The sequence below is a fragment of the Notothenia rossii genome (assembly GCF_949606895.1).
Source record: "Notothenia rossii genome assembly, chromosome: 3".
NCBI classification, from domain to species: Eukaryota; Metazoa; Chordata; class Actinopteri; order Perciformes; family Nototheniidae; genus Notothenia; species Notothenia rossii.
In genome coordinates this window covers 62,230,361-62,247,625 of record NC_136901.1, presented here as the reverse complement: position 1 = coordinate 62,247,625, position 17,265 = coordinate 62,230,361, and the positions used below count along the sequence as shown (strand labels likewise).

The following is a 17,265-nucleotide window of genomic DNA, read 5'->3' as shown; positions in this document are numbered from 1 at the left end:
TGTCATTGGTGGTGTTGACAGGGATTTTGCTGACAAGTTTTCTAAATGCCGGCGACTCCACAGTTGACAGAGATTGCATGTCTTCCACAACATACTCTGCCACGAGTCTCTTAACTTCTCGGGGTTCCAGAATCATAGAAGACCGAGAGAATGTTAACTTGTGTTGCTTCGGCGTGCCTGCACTCACGTCTTCTGTATATTTTCTTTTCTCCGAGCCGGCAGATCTCTCGACTAACTTAGTGTTAGCGTGGCACCGGTCCAGGTGTTTATTTAAGTTGCTAGTGCTATTTCTTGATGTAGACAATTCCTTTGCTGCCGACGAACATAGATTGCACTTGACTATTATGTTTTTATCTTTTTCTCTAATGAACTGATAATAATGTGAGAACACCCATCGCTCAAACGTTCCTCCCGCCATCTTAACCCAATAGTAAACAATGCATCAGGTTTATTAATCTACCCGCACATTTTTTCTCTGGTGTCGGAATGTCTCGCGATATTTGTAAATTCTTAAAAAACAAAACACCATTTAATTTCGGGTTAAAATGTGTTGTGTAACTGCGTTACTGAGAATTTTAACGGGTAATATATTACCCAAATTTCATTAGTAATGCGTTACATTACTTCGTTACAGCAAAAAGTAATATATTACTGTAACTCCGTTACTTTTGTAACGCGTTACACCCAACACTGGACACAACACTGTCATTGCAAGTGACCCTCAGTTAGTTGACTTTTATGTTCAACTGCTAAATTTGTTACTGATAAAAAAGGGCTTCTACTGTAGCTAATTACCTTAACACTAGAACCGCCAGAGGTGTTTGTATAGGCCTACCTAAACCCGTCAAATCCCGCTATTAGAATGCCATTTTTAACAACATAGGGTGCTACATAACACACTTTCAGGAAAAGTCACGGACTGGGAGACTTTAATATTTTATTGAAAAAAAGTTACATTGCACACACACAACACACATCACACAAATTGACCCGATTGGCGGTTCTAGTGTTAAATAAAATCACTAATTAATTAAACCAGTTCAATACGCATTATTCTTATTCTTATCATTCTTTATGAGCGCAGAAATAGTCTTAAACCAGATCTGTTTTTTAAATGAAATCTGACGGCAGGCAGTTAGCTCTGATCACCTATGATAAATGCGCCGCACCTAATCGCTGGCCATTCAGCCACAGACACTGTTCGAAATGGGGGGGAGCTAGGGGGAGCTCCCCTGAAGGCTGACTTTGAGATAAATAGGGGGAGCCCTAAACAATCGTGCATATTTTTGTCACACAGATTAGAAATGTAAACTCTGTAAATAACAGTTCTTGAAATAAATAATAGTTATTGTTCATTACAGTTTCTGAATATTTGTTTTATATTTGTGAATATGTCTGGGTGTTGCCATCTGTATGTGGCGGCGCAGCATTCTTACTTACGTTGCTATGGTTATGGCGGTGATGCCGGCGAGGTATTTGAAATGTTTATATTGATATTTTTTTAACTCTGGCTTTGTAATAAAAAATATGGCAAAACGAAAACAGCCAAGCGTCACAGCTTTTGGATTCACAAGCAAAGAAGCGAAGGAGTCTAAAAATGACAACGTGAACGGAAAACAACTTTCTGTTGGCCGGCATTAGGGTCGAGCTTGACAGCTCCACACCGAGGGAGAGGCCTGCCGATGCGGAGCCTGAAGAGGCTTCAACAACGGCCACATCCGCCGGCATAGTGACACCGTCTGTATTACTAGAAGAGTGTTTTTATAGCAATTGATCGCATCCGCGCTGCTGCGCCAGTCAACAGAGCGTGTGTGTGATATATTTAGTAGCAGGATGTGCTCTGAAAAATAGGGCTCCCCGAAAGCAAATGGGTAATTCGAACACTGACAGAGCTCCCTCTATACAAATCAAACTGTAGACGGTGTGAAAGCACCTATTGTTTTAAATAATGGTCGGAATGTGACCTGTGAGCCTTCTGAATTACCGTGGGACAGCACATTCTAAACTAAAATGTTCAATCAATAAAGTAACATCTTATCTTATCTTAATAATATCTTCATATTAATAATAATAATAAATCATACAGTATGTGTCCGAAAGGGAGCAGGAGGAAGCAAACACAAAAATATACAAAAAATATACTGCATATTAAAGCAAACGATTGTAAAGGTAAAAGTATGAGCATAACAAATAAAGAAGTGTAATGTAAACATTTACATTATAATTATGATTATTTAATATATAAAGACTATATATTATTGAAATACAAGATTAGATATACTTTAGTTGATCTAAAATATTGATGTGTTCAAATGCTCTTCAAAACACAACTGAAAGTCCATGAAACTTATCTCTCTGTATTTGTGAATGAAGCGCCATCTTCTGGTTAAAACCTGAAATTGAAAATCTGGCAACGCCCTCTTGGAAAATAGTGGGAGGGCTTAACATTCCTCTATACTGGTTCTAGGCAGGTCGTAGGCAGGAAGCTGTAAGCTGGAGTCTGAAATGAAGTGCTACATCTGTATTCGACAGGTGGGAGTAGGCCTCCACAGATCTCAGACAACTAAAACTACTACTTTTATAAGCAGGGATGGCTAAATGTTTGTAAGCAGGAGAGCTAGATGCTAACAGATGCCAGATGCTAACAGGTAGTGCGAGCCTGTAGAAATTACGACTGCCTCAGTGCCTAGGGCAGGGGTCGGCAACCCGCGGCCCTCGAGCCGCATGCGGCCCTTTAAGCCCTCTGCTCTTGCTCCCTTGAGCTTAGACAAAAATAAGAAGGAAATGAAATAAAAGTATTTGTAGGACTATTTATATTTTGTTGCATGGTTGAAAATGTTTCGTATTTTGAGGTGATACTGTGACACATAAATAAAAAACAAAACGGTTTTAATTAGGTCAACTAAAATATGCGTCACATTCTGCTACGGTCCCGCGCGAGCGCCTTTTCTTGGAGGCGAATAACCTGACCCCCGGCTCGATGAGCAAACTATGGATAAATCAAAGAAAAGTATCGGAGGAACACAGGATTTAATTCTGCGTGGACAGAGTTCTATGCTTTCACAGCAAACGATGCTGGTTTACCGGTATGTTTGATATGTAGAGAAAAGTTGTCAACGGTGCTGCAGCCTTTACGTATCGAGGAACAACACGGGAGAGGAAGACAGCTGACAATCTTCAGTCATAATTCAATGGGGTATGTAATTTATTTCAGAAAACACTTTTGGTTATATACCATGGAATGCTCTTAATGTCCTGATAGCAATGAATATATTAAATGCTTAGACAATAAATACATCCAAAAATGAATCTCTGGAAGCCGTAGCGCTGTAAAAAGCACGACCAATCCTTTTAGCCGGGCCGGCTAAAATAACTGGATGGCCTACCTGCCTGTCAGCCTTCCATCTGTTCACAAACTTATCTCGTGGCCTCATTGGTCATGCACGTTCGTGTATGTTGGAGGAGGGACTAAGAAAGTCCGAAGGAAGAGGCATATTTTTTCCGGTTGTGTATTTTCAAATTCTGGCGCACTCGAGCTGGTTTCTCCATTCTTACCTACTCTACCTTTAACTCTTTTTAGGGTGCAGCTATATGTTTTATTTATTTCAAAGTGGGCCCATTTTAATTATATATTTTTTTTCCTTCAAATGTGCAGAGGACTCCCCAAGTGCTGTGTTTAATTTATTTTAAAGTAGGCTTGTGTATTATTTGTAATTCTCCTTATAGGAGTTCTTTGTTTATTATTAGAGGTTAACAGTTTTATATAATGTAATAAATAGCCTGATAAATGTAAAAAAAACTGTAGTTTTTGTATGATATAACAATAAATACAACTTTATAAACTATCAAGCTATGAAATATGTTTTGCGGCTCCAGACAAAAAATTTTTGGGGAAAAAGGAGCAAAATGGCTCTTTTGGTCAAAAAGGTTGCAGACCCCTGGCCTAGGGAATAGTAACCAAAGTATGTTTACTCTCACAGTAGGCTCTACTACTTTGTATCCTCTCACAGAACTATTCACAGTTCAAAGGCTGCTAATTTTGGTCAAACAGCAATTTGCCTGTACAGTGCAACTACAAGGCTATCTGTATTTGAATGACAAAAGATGACACTCACCTTAAAATGTCCTTTGTATATTTCTATTTGTCTTAACTGTCGGAACTTGTCCAGGCATGTTAAGTGGGAGTGGACTTGAAATCCTTAACTCAAGGCGTAGAACAATTAAGTTATCAAGCCAATTGCATTACTTACTACATCTTGAATTTTGTTTTAAGTCAATTAACGCAGAAATCAGAGTTCAAATTACACACAATATTAAGTTGATGTAATTACCAACATTATTACGTCGTCAACACAACTTATAAATTAATGTTTGCAACTTAAAATGTTTATTTAAATCAATTAATTCACATTTTTATCTTGCAACCATGCATTTAATTAAGTGGAGGTGAAAGGTCGCCTCAATTCGTTTTTAGAGTGTATAGCCATACACAGGTAGAGGTGGTGTTGGAGGGGCATCTGGGTGACGCACTATAACCCGGCTAAGAGGTAGTGGATGCTGGTATGAGATAGGGCTATCTTCCTGAACTTTTCCAAAGGCTGAGTTAACCAGGGGCACGTCCACACTTATAGCCATGGTGGTGATCAGTGGTGCGATGTCTGCTGAGAAGTCCTTGTATACCTCGCTGACTTTGAGGACATCTGGGTCTGGCAGCTCCCCCTGCACAGCCCTGTAACGTGTACTCCTTTGAACATGTTTATATGATATTAGGACTTTAAGAACAATTTTACACTCAGACAACAATCACAAAGTTGTAGCAGGCTACATACAATTACTTAGGACAATAGATATTGCCTTACACCATCAGCAACTGTAAACTGCTTTGGCTCAGTGGAAATTAACACCATGTCACTCACTCTGCCTGGTTTCACACCCTATTAATTACACAAAAGAATTGTCAAATTAATTGAAATGCTCATTGATGCAACATACTAAATCAGCTCTTGGCACAAAGGAAATACTCATTAACCCGTGGATTGGTTGTGAACACATACTGTACATGGTTCTTGGCTTGTGCCATCGCTGCTCTGTTTCAGTGCAGCTTAGGACAGGGGGTACAGCAGCCAGGTTGAGTGTGGAGTAGTGTGCGGTCTGGAACAGCAGTGCAACATTGTGGTTGCAGAGTGCTGTTCCAGCTACACAGGAACACTTTGCCACTGCAATCTCCGCAGGTGAGCAGTTCTCAAAGACAATCTACACATTAAAACAACATTTCAGTAATTTTACATTTAGGACACTGCTTCAATCCAACACAGACAAATGAGAAAGCTGAGAGCAGGCTGATCAGGCAAGTAGTAGGTGTGGGAAATGCTAAACCAAAGAAGTTCTGCTGTTTGGAATACTGTAATTTAAGGACATTCAAACAGATAAGCTCTCTCAGCTGTCTCAATTTATTATCTTATTATTATATTATAACTACATAAAATAGTGTTAGTAGAACGTTGAACAGCTTAACATAGATGTAGGGTACAGAACCAGCACTTACCTAACACTGGCCAATACAAATAACTGGACCCTACATGGATTATACTAACGATACAGTAAAGAACAGCAGCCGTCACAACCAGTTTCTGGGGTTTCCATGAAAGCAGAGACGGTTTTCAACCTCATTAAGAATCTTGAAAGCTAAGTTTGGGTTTAGCTAATGTATTTATCATTTTAAACGAGAGGGTAAAACGAAAATAAATCTGTAGCCCCTTCATGCTACACACACATAGCTAGCTACCAGTTGATGTGAGCTAATTTATTGTCACTATGTAATCTGTTGCAACATGTCAGCTAGCTGGGCTTTTTTTAATCCTAAATCTTACTCTAGCCACATCAAAACCTCTGAACATGAACCTGATTGAGGCTTTGAACCGATGAACACTTTTTATTTTCCTCCCTACTCTGAGATCGTGAGGCTTTTCATGCTTTCTCATGGACCTGTAACAGCTAGCCCTGACGCTCACTCTCCCTGAAGGTAGATCTTTGTTTGAAACTGTGGGGAATTGGACATCATTCATGCTATGCAAAACACGTTATAGTACATCGTTAAAAACGCTTTACACTGCATCAAGACTGTCAAGCTGTTAAAGCAAGTAACTACAGCTTTGTTTGTCACTTACCTTCATAATTGTCGATGTAACTGGATATGTAGGCTACATCTTGAACCCCTTTTCTCTTTTGCTCCTCGGGGCTGAGCTTGCCGCTTGTACCAGCCGATGTACATCACTGATGTTAACCTTCGGTAGGTCCTGGAGACATCGAGTGTAAAATAGTGCCATCACGTTAACGTTAGCCTTCTGACTTTGCTCTACCGCCATCTGTATGCTATCTATCTTGCTATCTATCTATCTTGCTATCTCTATCTCTCTCTCTCTCTCTCTCTCTCTCTCTCTCTCTCTATCCATCTATCTCTCTATCTATCTCTCCATCTTTCTCTCCATCTATCTCTCTATCTATCGCTATCTTTATCGCTATCTTTATCGCTATCTATATCGCTATCTATATCGCTATCTACCCGCTCTACCGCTCTGCCGTAGACCGGAAGTTTACAACCGCACACTCAATGAACCGGAAATGGAAATAAGTCATCCCGTGCAACTAGCCTATTGCGTGTGGACGGAAGCCTTTTTTGTGATTGCGTTTGCGTATGCGTTTTACCGTATGCGTCCTCGTGGGGCCAGGGCCTTAATCAGTCTTCAGGTGTAAATACCGATGACCAACAGCCCTGCCAATTATTAAAATGAAGAAAATACCTATATGAATAATCCATTCAAAACATTGAAGACAGATTGACCTATTACAAATAACAGAGGAACTGTGAACCCCTGCTGCTCTGGGGCCTCATTCATAACGCCTTGCGTAGGATTCACGTGGGAAGGTTGCTTACGTAGTACTGTAGGTACAGAAATGTTCCGACATTTTCCGATTCACAAAACATTGCGTACCGGCGAGGGAAGTGCGTATGGCACTTCCTACGTCTGTTTCCCTTTATAAATCACAATGGACTCGAAATGCGGCGCAGCTTCTGCGGGCTTCACGTAACGCCCATATTTGCCTATAAATAGTCAAAGAAACGCCCATTCATTCATTTTGACTGACTGCATGAAGAAGATCGCAGGAAATGACGACAGAACAGCTAAAAAAGACATCTCACACCGTGTCAGATTTAGGTTATTTTGGGGAGGTGGAGATAAATCATATTGTTTGGTGGATGCAGTTTGAACCAGAGTAGCAGCATGGAGGTCAGATCATCACCAAAATAAATAAATAAGTGGTCCGAAAAAGGTTAATGACAAAAAAAATACACATAACCTAACCTTCCTCAGGGAGTGTGTTTGTACCGGGGACAGGAGACACCCTCTTGATGAGACACTGTAAGAAATGATCGGGGAATCCCTCCGGAGTGGAGTCATGACAACTGGATCTGAATAATTTTTTTGTATTTGGTGGTTTGTGTTCCAGCTGTCGATCAGCAACTATATATCCATAATCCACCAGTTAAAGGAAATACAACTAATGTGTTGTGTTATATTAGCTGTACAATTTACCACATATGGTGTTCTTAGTTTCCATACCTCCTGTGTTTTACGAGCGACTTATCAAGTAGGCTATTAGCAAACGACATAAAACATGATTAAACATGATAGTATATAAAACCATGCTCGTATCTACAACCTATAGAAACGCAAAACGGCGTCAGTTTAGACGTAATTCTGTCCTCCTGCTTACCGCATCATTTATGAGAAAACATTTCATAACATTAACACAACATATTCAAGGTGGTTGTAAATAACATATCCGTATTTACTTATTTCTCCAAGTTAGGTTTTTGTGTGCACTGAGGAGTCTCAAACAGGCGTTTGTTTAATCATTTTAAGATTGCATGCTACTGAACAGGTGAGAGGAGGATTTTCTAACTCTTCTGAACCAATGCAGCTGGGGCGGACCCGGCTCTCCGAGGCAGAACGACAGCGCCGCCTGCGGGACAACTGCTGTCTTTACTGTGGTCAGGAGGGTCATTTTGCCTCCTCTTGTCCTGTAAACGGCAGGGCTCACCATTCATCCAGAGGGCGCTGGTGAGCAGAATTATGAATTTAGAAATGCCCTCTCGACCCCTAATCCATGCTCAGCTGAACTGCTCAGGAAAAATGCACACTGTGGCAGTTGTTATTGACTCCGGTGCTGATGCCAGTCTGTTGGACATAACACTGGCCTTTCAGATGGGACTTGGTCGGGATGTTTTGGAGAAGCCCATCAATGCTACAGCTTTAAATGGTCGTCTTCTCTGCAGAGTGACACACCGTTCAACTCCTGTTCAAATGAGCATGTTGGGTAATCTCAGCGAAACACTCTCTTTTCACCTTATCCATGTACCACATCAGCCTGTCATTTTGGGGTTTCCTTGGTTAAGGAGGCATAATCCTCATATAGATTGGGCTTCAGGGACTATTAGAGAGTGGAGTGCTCATTGTCATGCTGTCTGCTTAAAATCGAATTCCTCAATTGATTCCAGTCAGCCGATTACCTCTGAGTGTCAAGACATTTCCGGTGTTCCCAAGGATTACTGGGAACTTAAAGAGGCCTTTAACAAGGTTCGGGCCACCTCACTCCCGCCTCATCGTGCTAATGACTGTCCTATTGACCTGGTACTTCTCCTCCTAGAGGTCGACTTTTTTCTTTATCGGCTCCTGAAACTAAGTCAATGGAGAAGTATATCAATGACTCTTTGGATGCAGGACTCATCCGGCCTTCATCATCTCCTGCTGGTGCAGGTTTTTTCTTCGTGGGTAAGAAGGATAAGACTCTGCGCCCATGCATTGACTACAGAGGACTCTATAACATCAATGTCAAGAACAGGTACCCCCTTCCACTTGTTTCCTCTGCATTTGAACTGTTACAAGGCGCTACTATTTTTACCAAGCTGGACCTACGTAACTCGTACCATTTGGTGAGAATCAGGGAGGGGGACGAGTGGAAGAAAGGATTTAATACTCCTAGTGGACATTATGAGTATTTAGTCATGCCTTTTGGACTCACCAATGCACCTGTAGTCTTCCAGGAGTTGGTGAATGATGTTCTGCGGGATCTACTCAATATTTGTGTTTTTGTATACCTGGATGACATTTTGATTTTTTTCCAAGTCAAAACAGGAGCATGTGGTCCATGTTCGCCTAGTCCTCCAGAGGCTCTTGGAGAACCACCTCTTTGTCAAGGCCGAGAAGTGTGTATTCCACACCACAGAAGTCCCTTTCCTGGGATTTGTGGTCTCCACCGGAAACATCAAGATGGACCCTGACAAGACCAAGGCGGTGACTGACAGGCCGCGCCCTTCAACACGCAAGGAGCTCCAACGCTTTCTGGGTTTTGTCAACTTCTACCGGAGGTTCATTCGAAACTACAGTTTGGTGGCAGCCCCTCTCACAGCTCTCACCTCTCAGAACATTCCCTTCCGGTGGTCCTCTGTGGCCGAAAGGGTTTTTGGTGAGTTAAAATCATGCTTCACCTCTGCTCCTATTTTGATTTTTCCAGATCCTACTCGGCAGTTTACTGTAGAGGTAGATGCGTCGGACACTGGAGTTGGGGCAGTTCTTTCTCAACGGTCGGCCTAGGATTAGAAGATGCACCTGTGCGCCTTCTTGTCACGGACGCTTTCCCCAGCAGAAAGAAATTATGAAATTGGAAATCGAGAACTGTTGGCAGTAAAACTTGCCCTGGAAGAATGGAGACACTGGTTGGAGGGAGCAGAGCAGCCTTTTGTGGTCTGGACTGACCACAAATATGTGGATTACATCCTTTCAGCTAAGCGGCTGAACTCTCAACAAGCCAGGTGGGCTCTTTTTTTCACGCACATTGATTTCTCTCTTTCATACAGACCTGGTTCTAAGAACATCAAACCTGACACCCTGTCTCGCCAGTCTCAGCCAGAGAGCTCTCCATCATATCCTGAGAATATCATCGCTTCTACATGTGTCATTGGTCTGGTGACCTGAGAGGTGGAGGATAAGGTCAAGCGCTCTCATGCTGAACACCCAGCCCCAAGTGCCTGTCCTGTTAGCCGTCTGTTTGTTCCTGCCACTCACCGTACCCAGGTTCTCCAGTGGGGTCATAACTCTCGTCTGGCTTGTCACTCAGGAGTGAGACGGTCCCTAGCCCTGATTCGACAGCAATTTTGGTGGTCTTCCATGGAGAAGGATACCAAGGAATTCATTGCTGCTTGCCTAGTCTGCTCCCAAAATAAGACCTCACGCCAAGCTCCCTCCGGTCTTCTTCATCCCTTGCCTATCCCTCAACGTCCCTGGTCCCACATCTCCTTGGATTTTGTCACTGGACTACCACCCTCAGACGGTAACACAGTCATACTCACAGTCATAGACTGGTTTTCCAAGTCTGCCCTGCTTATTCCATTAACCAAATTACCTACTGCCAAGGAAATTGCTGAAATCATGTTACAACATGTGTTCAGGCTGCATGGTCTCCCCAGTGACGTTGTGTCTGATCGGGGACCACAATTTACTTCTCGTTTTTGGTCCGAGTTTTGCAGGCTGTTGGGAGCCAGTGTCAGTCTGTCGTCCGGATTCCATCCCCAGTCCAATGGTCAAGCAGAGCAAATGAACCCGGACATGGAGACTGCCTTACGCTGTCTAGCCTCCTCCACTCCCTCCTCCTGGTCGAGACAGCTTCTATGGGTTGAATATGCCCACAACACCCTTCCTAGTTCTGCTACTGGTCTTTCTCCATTCCAATGCTCCTGCGGATACCAGCCACCCCTTTTCTCTGCAAAGGAACGTGAGGCCAGCGTCCCATCTGCCGAAGCGTTTGTAAGCCGATGTCGAAGCATGTGGTTAAAGGCCCGCTCCGCGCTACTGCGCTCTTCCGACCGTTATCAACGGTCCGCCAATCGCTGTCGCAAGCCAGCTCCACAGTACTCCCCAGGGCAACGTGTCTGGCTCTCCACACGGGATCTCCCTCTCAGAGTTGAGTCGAAGAAGTTCTCTCCCCGTTTTGTAGGCCCATTTCCCATATCTAGGGTCATCAATCCTGCAGCTGTCCGCCTGCCCCCTTCTATGAGGATTCATCCTACCATCCATGTGTCCAAGATCAAACCTGTTAATGTGAGCCCTCTTCAGCCCCCCTCTAGACCCCCACCACCACCCCGGACTATCGACGGGGAAACTGTTTACACTGTCCGTCACCTCATCAAGTCCCGGCGACGTGGTAGAGGGTTGCAGTACCTGGTACACTGGGAGGGTTATGGTCCTGAAGAGCGTTCATGGGTGCCCGCTCGCAGTATCTTTGACCCATCTCTCATTACTGACTTTCACCAGGCTCATCCCGATTAACCACGTGGGATGTCAGGAACCGTCCATAGAGCAGGGGGTTCTGTTACAAGTTAGACACATCTATTGTTGTTTGTTTATTTTGGCTCATCTTAACTCTCCTGTCATTTCAGATCCTGCCTTCCTCCAGGCCCTTCTAATCAGCTCACTTCCCTCACCTGGTCTTCCCAGCCCTTCCCCTCACCTGTTACTCATTCCCTCATCACTCCACAGTATTTATACCACCTCCCTATCACTTGTCCTTTGCCAGATTGTCTTGTCGTTTCCGCCAAGCTTTCCAGTGTGTGTTATTCTCTAGCCTAGATTTTCGTCCTGCCCGGTTTTTGACCCCTACCTGCCTGCCTGTATATGGATCTCGAGTTCCTGCCTGCTCCCTGTCTGATGGATTTCCTGGTTTTGAACTGCTCCCTGTCTGATGGATTTCCTGGTTTTGACTTTGCCTGTCCCAGACTTGAATAAACTGAACATTGCTTAAAACTGGTTGTATCTGAGTTGTGCTATTGGGTTCTGATCTGTACCTGTGATCGTGACAGTAACACACAAGGGGACGGGTAATAACCGTAAAAGCATGACATGGGCCCTTTAAAGACACCATAAAGCGTACTCCCAAAGGTCAACTATCACTTATGTATATAATGTCTCTACTTTAAAGAGTCCTCTCCAGCTGATGTTCAGGTGTATATCAGTATGTAGTGTCTCTACTTTAAAGAGTCCTCTCGTGCTGATGTTCAGGTGTATATCAGTATTTAGTGTCTCTACTTTAAAGAGTCCTCTCCTGCTGATATTCAGGCCCCTAGAGGAGGTTAAGTCCCCCCCCCACTTAAATCACGTCAACATGGATAGGAAACGAAATACATTTGCAAATATCTTGTGTCCAATATACTTTCTGTTTTGGTGGTCATGCCACAACCGTGCACGTGAATATATGCACGAGTCATGGTAAAATATCTGGATTAAGAGTTTGCTTTTTCTTTGCACGGCATGAAAGAAAGGCGAAATGAATGGGCTGTGATTTTAGTATTTTTAAGCAGAGGTCAATAATTTGTACGGCCCTTGGAGGATGTTTAAAAAATTGAAATGGCCCTTGAGAGGAAAAAGGTTTCCCCACCCCCTGCTCAACAACGTCACGGTGATTAACGGAGAAAAGTAATATCTAAATATAAAGACGGAGAAAGTAAACGATAACATTTAGTGTTAGCACCCCCCGAAGAGGCACAAGCTCTTACGTTGATATTGGAGATTTCAATAAATTCAATTGGAGAAAAAAAACGGGGAATAAACAAACAAAACGAATATCTGAAAAACGAAATTGAAACCTGAATAGTACTCCAACGAACGGATATTTGGGTACAGCCCTAGAGGGAACACAGAGCCTTTGCAGACCATTAACATGCACACAAACCTATAGAACACATTACAGCAGAGGGACAACCACAAAAAGCTGAATAGGGCGTCTTTAAAAGAAAACTGACAGACCTATGACTGAAGAGATAAGAGCTATATATAATACATTATAACAGAAATAAATAATAATATTGTTAAACTGCTTAAGAGATTTGGGATTTTGTGGCAATGCTGCAGCTATAACATTACTATTTGTTGCATTATGGCCAATTCATAAATCATTTGATTAATGTGACACACCTTTCATTGCATATTTTGCTTAACATTCTGTCCCAGCTCTGCCTCTCACAGCACGCTGTGGCTTTATTGAGGCAAAACCTTTCTAATCCACCATGAGATGTAAGAAAAGCTCTCACTGCCTATCAGATGAGGTTACTGGAGGTTTCAAACCCATTCAAACTTTAATGGAGTTTTCAGGTACAACAAAGTAAAAAAGTTTTGCTGATTTTATTCAGGAAAATATGACCGCTGAAGTGTTTTTTCAGTTAGTGTTTATAGGGCACAAACAGCCAATGAATGTGTTTCTAGACTGACAGCAGTGTTTCTGTAACAGCATGCTATGACTGTGTGTGGGAGTGAAGTGTGCCTGTTGATGTTTGTGACAGCTCAAACTCACACTTGTGATCATCAAACACTTTGAAAACTTACCAGGAACTATGCTTTTTCCCCACATTTTGTGCTAGCACCTCATCCTTTTCCTTCTGTCCCTATAAGTTATGAAGGATAACCAGCTTCTCCACCATCTCAATCTGTCTGCTCTGAAGCTGCTCACAATCACCTAACATTTTCTTTGCATTTTTGTGAACAACGTGCATAAGAGGAAACAGATTAATCCTCAAAGTAAAAAGATTTTTCCTCAATATGCCACTCAGCAATCAATATAGCTACATGTTATATCAGATCAGAACACATCTTCGAGGAGTAGATTTTCTTAACCCATGTGTTTCTGTACCAAGTCTCCGTCTTCAAGTCCAAAGAGAAGCTGCAGCCCTTTGCCATATGGTAGCATATTGAAATGTATGAGTATTCGAGGCAAACCTTACTTATAGCTACAGTATAGAGAATAATATAGACAGCAATACAACAACAGTATGACGATAAGACAGTGTGAGACTTTTCAATCTACAGTGACAATACCATCAGTGTTCTGTCAGAAGCTCAGGTGAGGTGACACTTGTGAAGGGCTGGAAAAGAGACCCAAAGTGGGTAGACCGGCATACGCAACGCTCTGGGGGTCCAACGGCTCCGTGTGTAAGCCCTATATGATCATTTTTTCTGATAACGATGAAATAGCCCGCCTCCCTCTCCCCACGTCTCCTGCTGCTGCTGGGCTGTCGGAAGAGGGGGAGGAAAAGAGAGGCAGGCACCGTTTATTAAATATTATTATACAGAGAACTGAGTCGTTATCAATTTGTTTTAAAGCTTAAATAACAAGGAAGACCTCTGATCGGCACTTTTCTAATTTTGTACGGAAGATTTAAACTTTAACAGACATGTTGACCGGCGGAACATTTTTTTTAACAGAAACTCTGCCGCACGGTTCCCTCGTCCCTTGGAAGAGGCGGAGAGGTGGGTGTTTTTCATCTGCTGGTGGACTACCTGAGAGATATACAGCAGGAGAACACGCCGTCCACCGCGGAGAATAAACAGAAGGGCAACCATGGCAACCATGCTCCGGGGTCTTCTTCGCTGCTTTTGGTGTATTTTGTGGCGGCAGCAGCACGACTTACAGGCCTGGCATATGTACTACAGCGTTTCCAGCATTTCCAGCGGTCGAGTGTGAACGGACACATTAATGAATCGAATGCGTGTGAACGGAAGACTTTTTTGCGTTTGCGTATGCGTTTTACCGTATGCGTCCTCGTGGGGCCGGGGTCTAAGCCAAACTATATCCGGTCACAGAGATCTGCTATTTTAAAGTAAAGTCAACACATCGACCCTAATATGGTCTATATTAAGAACGAGAAAAGTCTTAACATATATCCTTTTTTGTAAACATATGACAAATGTGTGAGGGTGATGACGTCAGAGCATCGTCCTATGTGCCAGGGCTTAGCCCCGGACAGCCCCAGCCCAATTTAACCCCTGGGTATTTGTGAGGGAGCTCCTATATGGCATTACCCCGCTGAAGCTCACCAAAGTTTAATATATTTCATAGATCAAAGTTTTGTCAATTGTTTTGTTTATTGGTCAAATACTGGTTTCTAATGGTTTCTGAGGAGTTTTACTGGAATGAAAGAGCACAGAGTCTACAGAAGCAACAAAGCAGCATACTGCATTAAACCTGACCTTCACAGAGAGGTTGAAGTTCATGTGGAAAGGAGGCTTCAGTAGTCTGTCTGCACTCTGTTTAGTTGTGCTATCTTACAATCAATATAGTAAATATGAGGTAAAGTGTGTTGCCAATGTAACCGGTTAGAACTCAAAGTTGCGATGAGGTCTTAAAATGTATGGAAAGGGTCTTAAAAAAAGGTCTTAAAAGGTATTAAATTTGACCTCAGGATTCCTGCATATACCCTGTTACTATACTGTAGCAGCATATCGTTTTGTATTCATTGAATAAGATACATTTAATCATTTAAAAAAAATCATATTTATTTTCGATTTAACAAAATAAATGTGGTTTAATCCACGTGAGTTTACAACTACAAAAATAATCGGTTTGTTTTTGTATCACATCCGACTGGAGGAAATGCAGCATGGCTCTCACTACCGATTTGTAATCATAATTTAATCATCATCTTCACGATCATTTATGTTTATGTTCACCGAATTGACATGAAAGCACTAACAAACATGAATATGCTGTAGTCAACTTCATTAAAACTTTATTAACTTGCCTAAACACAGTAATTCACTAAAAAGAGGTTTATTTTGAATGGAGCCACGGGCATACAAGAATATTTACTATAATATTATACTATTGTTGGTAGTTTACTGTATTATTAGTGTTTAATATAAAGCAAAGCACTGCAGTCTCTTCTCCTAAATCCTTTTGAATTCTCCTATCCACGGAATGTGACAAAACTCTCCCCTCCCCCCTCTGTTAACTAACCCTGGAGTGCAAGTAGTATGTTGTGGACTCTCTTTGTTTCAAATAATGGCCCATCGGAATGTGACAACTCTCCCATCCCCCTTCTTCTCCATTGCCGGTATACAGTAGGTCTTGATAAATGGTATAAAACAATTAAAATATTGCAAGCTGAGGCCGTGAAAATGTTTGAAATATTATTGCCATAACAATCACAAATTGAGTTTATTCACAAATGTTGTGCAATGACAAAATCAGAAAGTTATATTTAAAAATGATGTGGCTTTAATAAAAATGACATACTGTAGGCTCGACAGCCCCCCTTAAGGCGATCAACACATGCAGGGCAGCATTGTCGGTCTGAAAGGATCTCTGGAAATATCAAACATTTAATTAAAGTTTTAAAAACAGTGACAGGGTCCAAACTCAGAGGGACCCGGTGGAAGAAGTATTCTGATTATTTACCTTGGTAAAAATACGGTGCTCCGTGTTTGGTGTCTGTGCCGCTTTCACGTCTGTTCCCTGATCTCTGCGTCACCGACCGATTTGATATTCAAGTGACAGAAAAAAAAACTTTATTGTAAAGCTTTATTGAAAATCAGGAAGCAACGTTACTACGCTATAATCGATTATGTTCTGTCACTGCATCGATGCAGAATCATCCACGTCCGCATCGTGATGCATCGTAGAAACGATTAATTTCAACACCCCTACAACACATACTGTATGTGTGAGCTCTCACTATTGATCGCCCCAGGGTGTAAAGTCTGTTGCCTGCTGTTCTTAAAGTGGTGGTCCCTTGATTAAAATGTTATCTGTTTTGGTATTGGTCTTTTATGCAATTTCGTCACTTTCATTTGGAAGTTAACCATGTTTTGTATTCCTTGGTCTCGCTTTGGATGTCCAGTGAATGTGTTCTCTCTTCCTCCCCTGACTGTTTGGGACACCTGAGGCATTCTTTGAGGAGATAAGAAAGCATAGACATTCTCCCATACACGGATTTATGATCAGAACATGTGCCAGTGATGTTGACTGAAACAAATGTATGTAGGTCATGTGTGGAGCACCCCAGGGCCTTTGTTGCACCACACATTGTGAAGTCAGATAAAGGATTATTACCACACCCTTTGGCGCCCTATTAAGAGATGAAGCGCAGGTTAAAGGTGGCTCCTCCAGCTGTGTGCAGCATGTCCAAGACCTCCATTCCTGCGCGGCCTCCAGGGTTTTCAGTGGCACATCTTAGCACAAAGCAGGTGTTTTCTCAAACAGTCAATCTTGACAGCATCAAACTGATTTATGCACGTGTGCTGCATTGGGCTGATTTAAAGGTGACCTATCATGCAAAATGCACTTTTGTACGTCTTTTATACATGAATATGTGTCCCCGGTGTTCCAAGGAACTCACCAAGTGTCAGAAAACACAACCCTCTCTATTTTCCTCCATAC

General features: G+C 42.4%; 1 protein-coding gene across 5 annotated transcripts in view; it reads left to right on the top strand.

Annotated features, from left to right (window-relative positions):
* LOC307032491 (uncharacterized protein) overlaps positions 1-17,265 on the top strand; it is a 68,822-nt gene that overhangs the window by 16,330 nt on the left and 35,227 nt on the right. Inside the window, exon 4 of one of the 5 annotated variants that reach the window (XM_079670485.1) lies at positions 11,498-11,839. The exons of the other annotated variants lie outside the window; for them this stretch is intronic. Within the exon in view, the coding sequence (XP_079526611.1) occupies positions 11,498-11,524 (27 nt within the window). The 3' untranslated portion in view covers positions 11,525-11,839. Of the gene's footprint in view, positions 1-11,497; positions 11,840-17,265 lie in introns of those variants that run through there. 5 annotated transcript variants of the gene reach the window in all.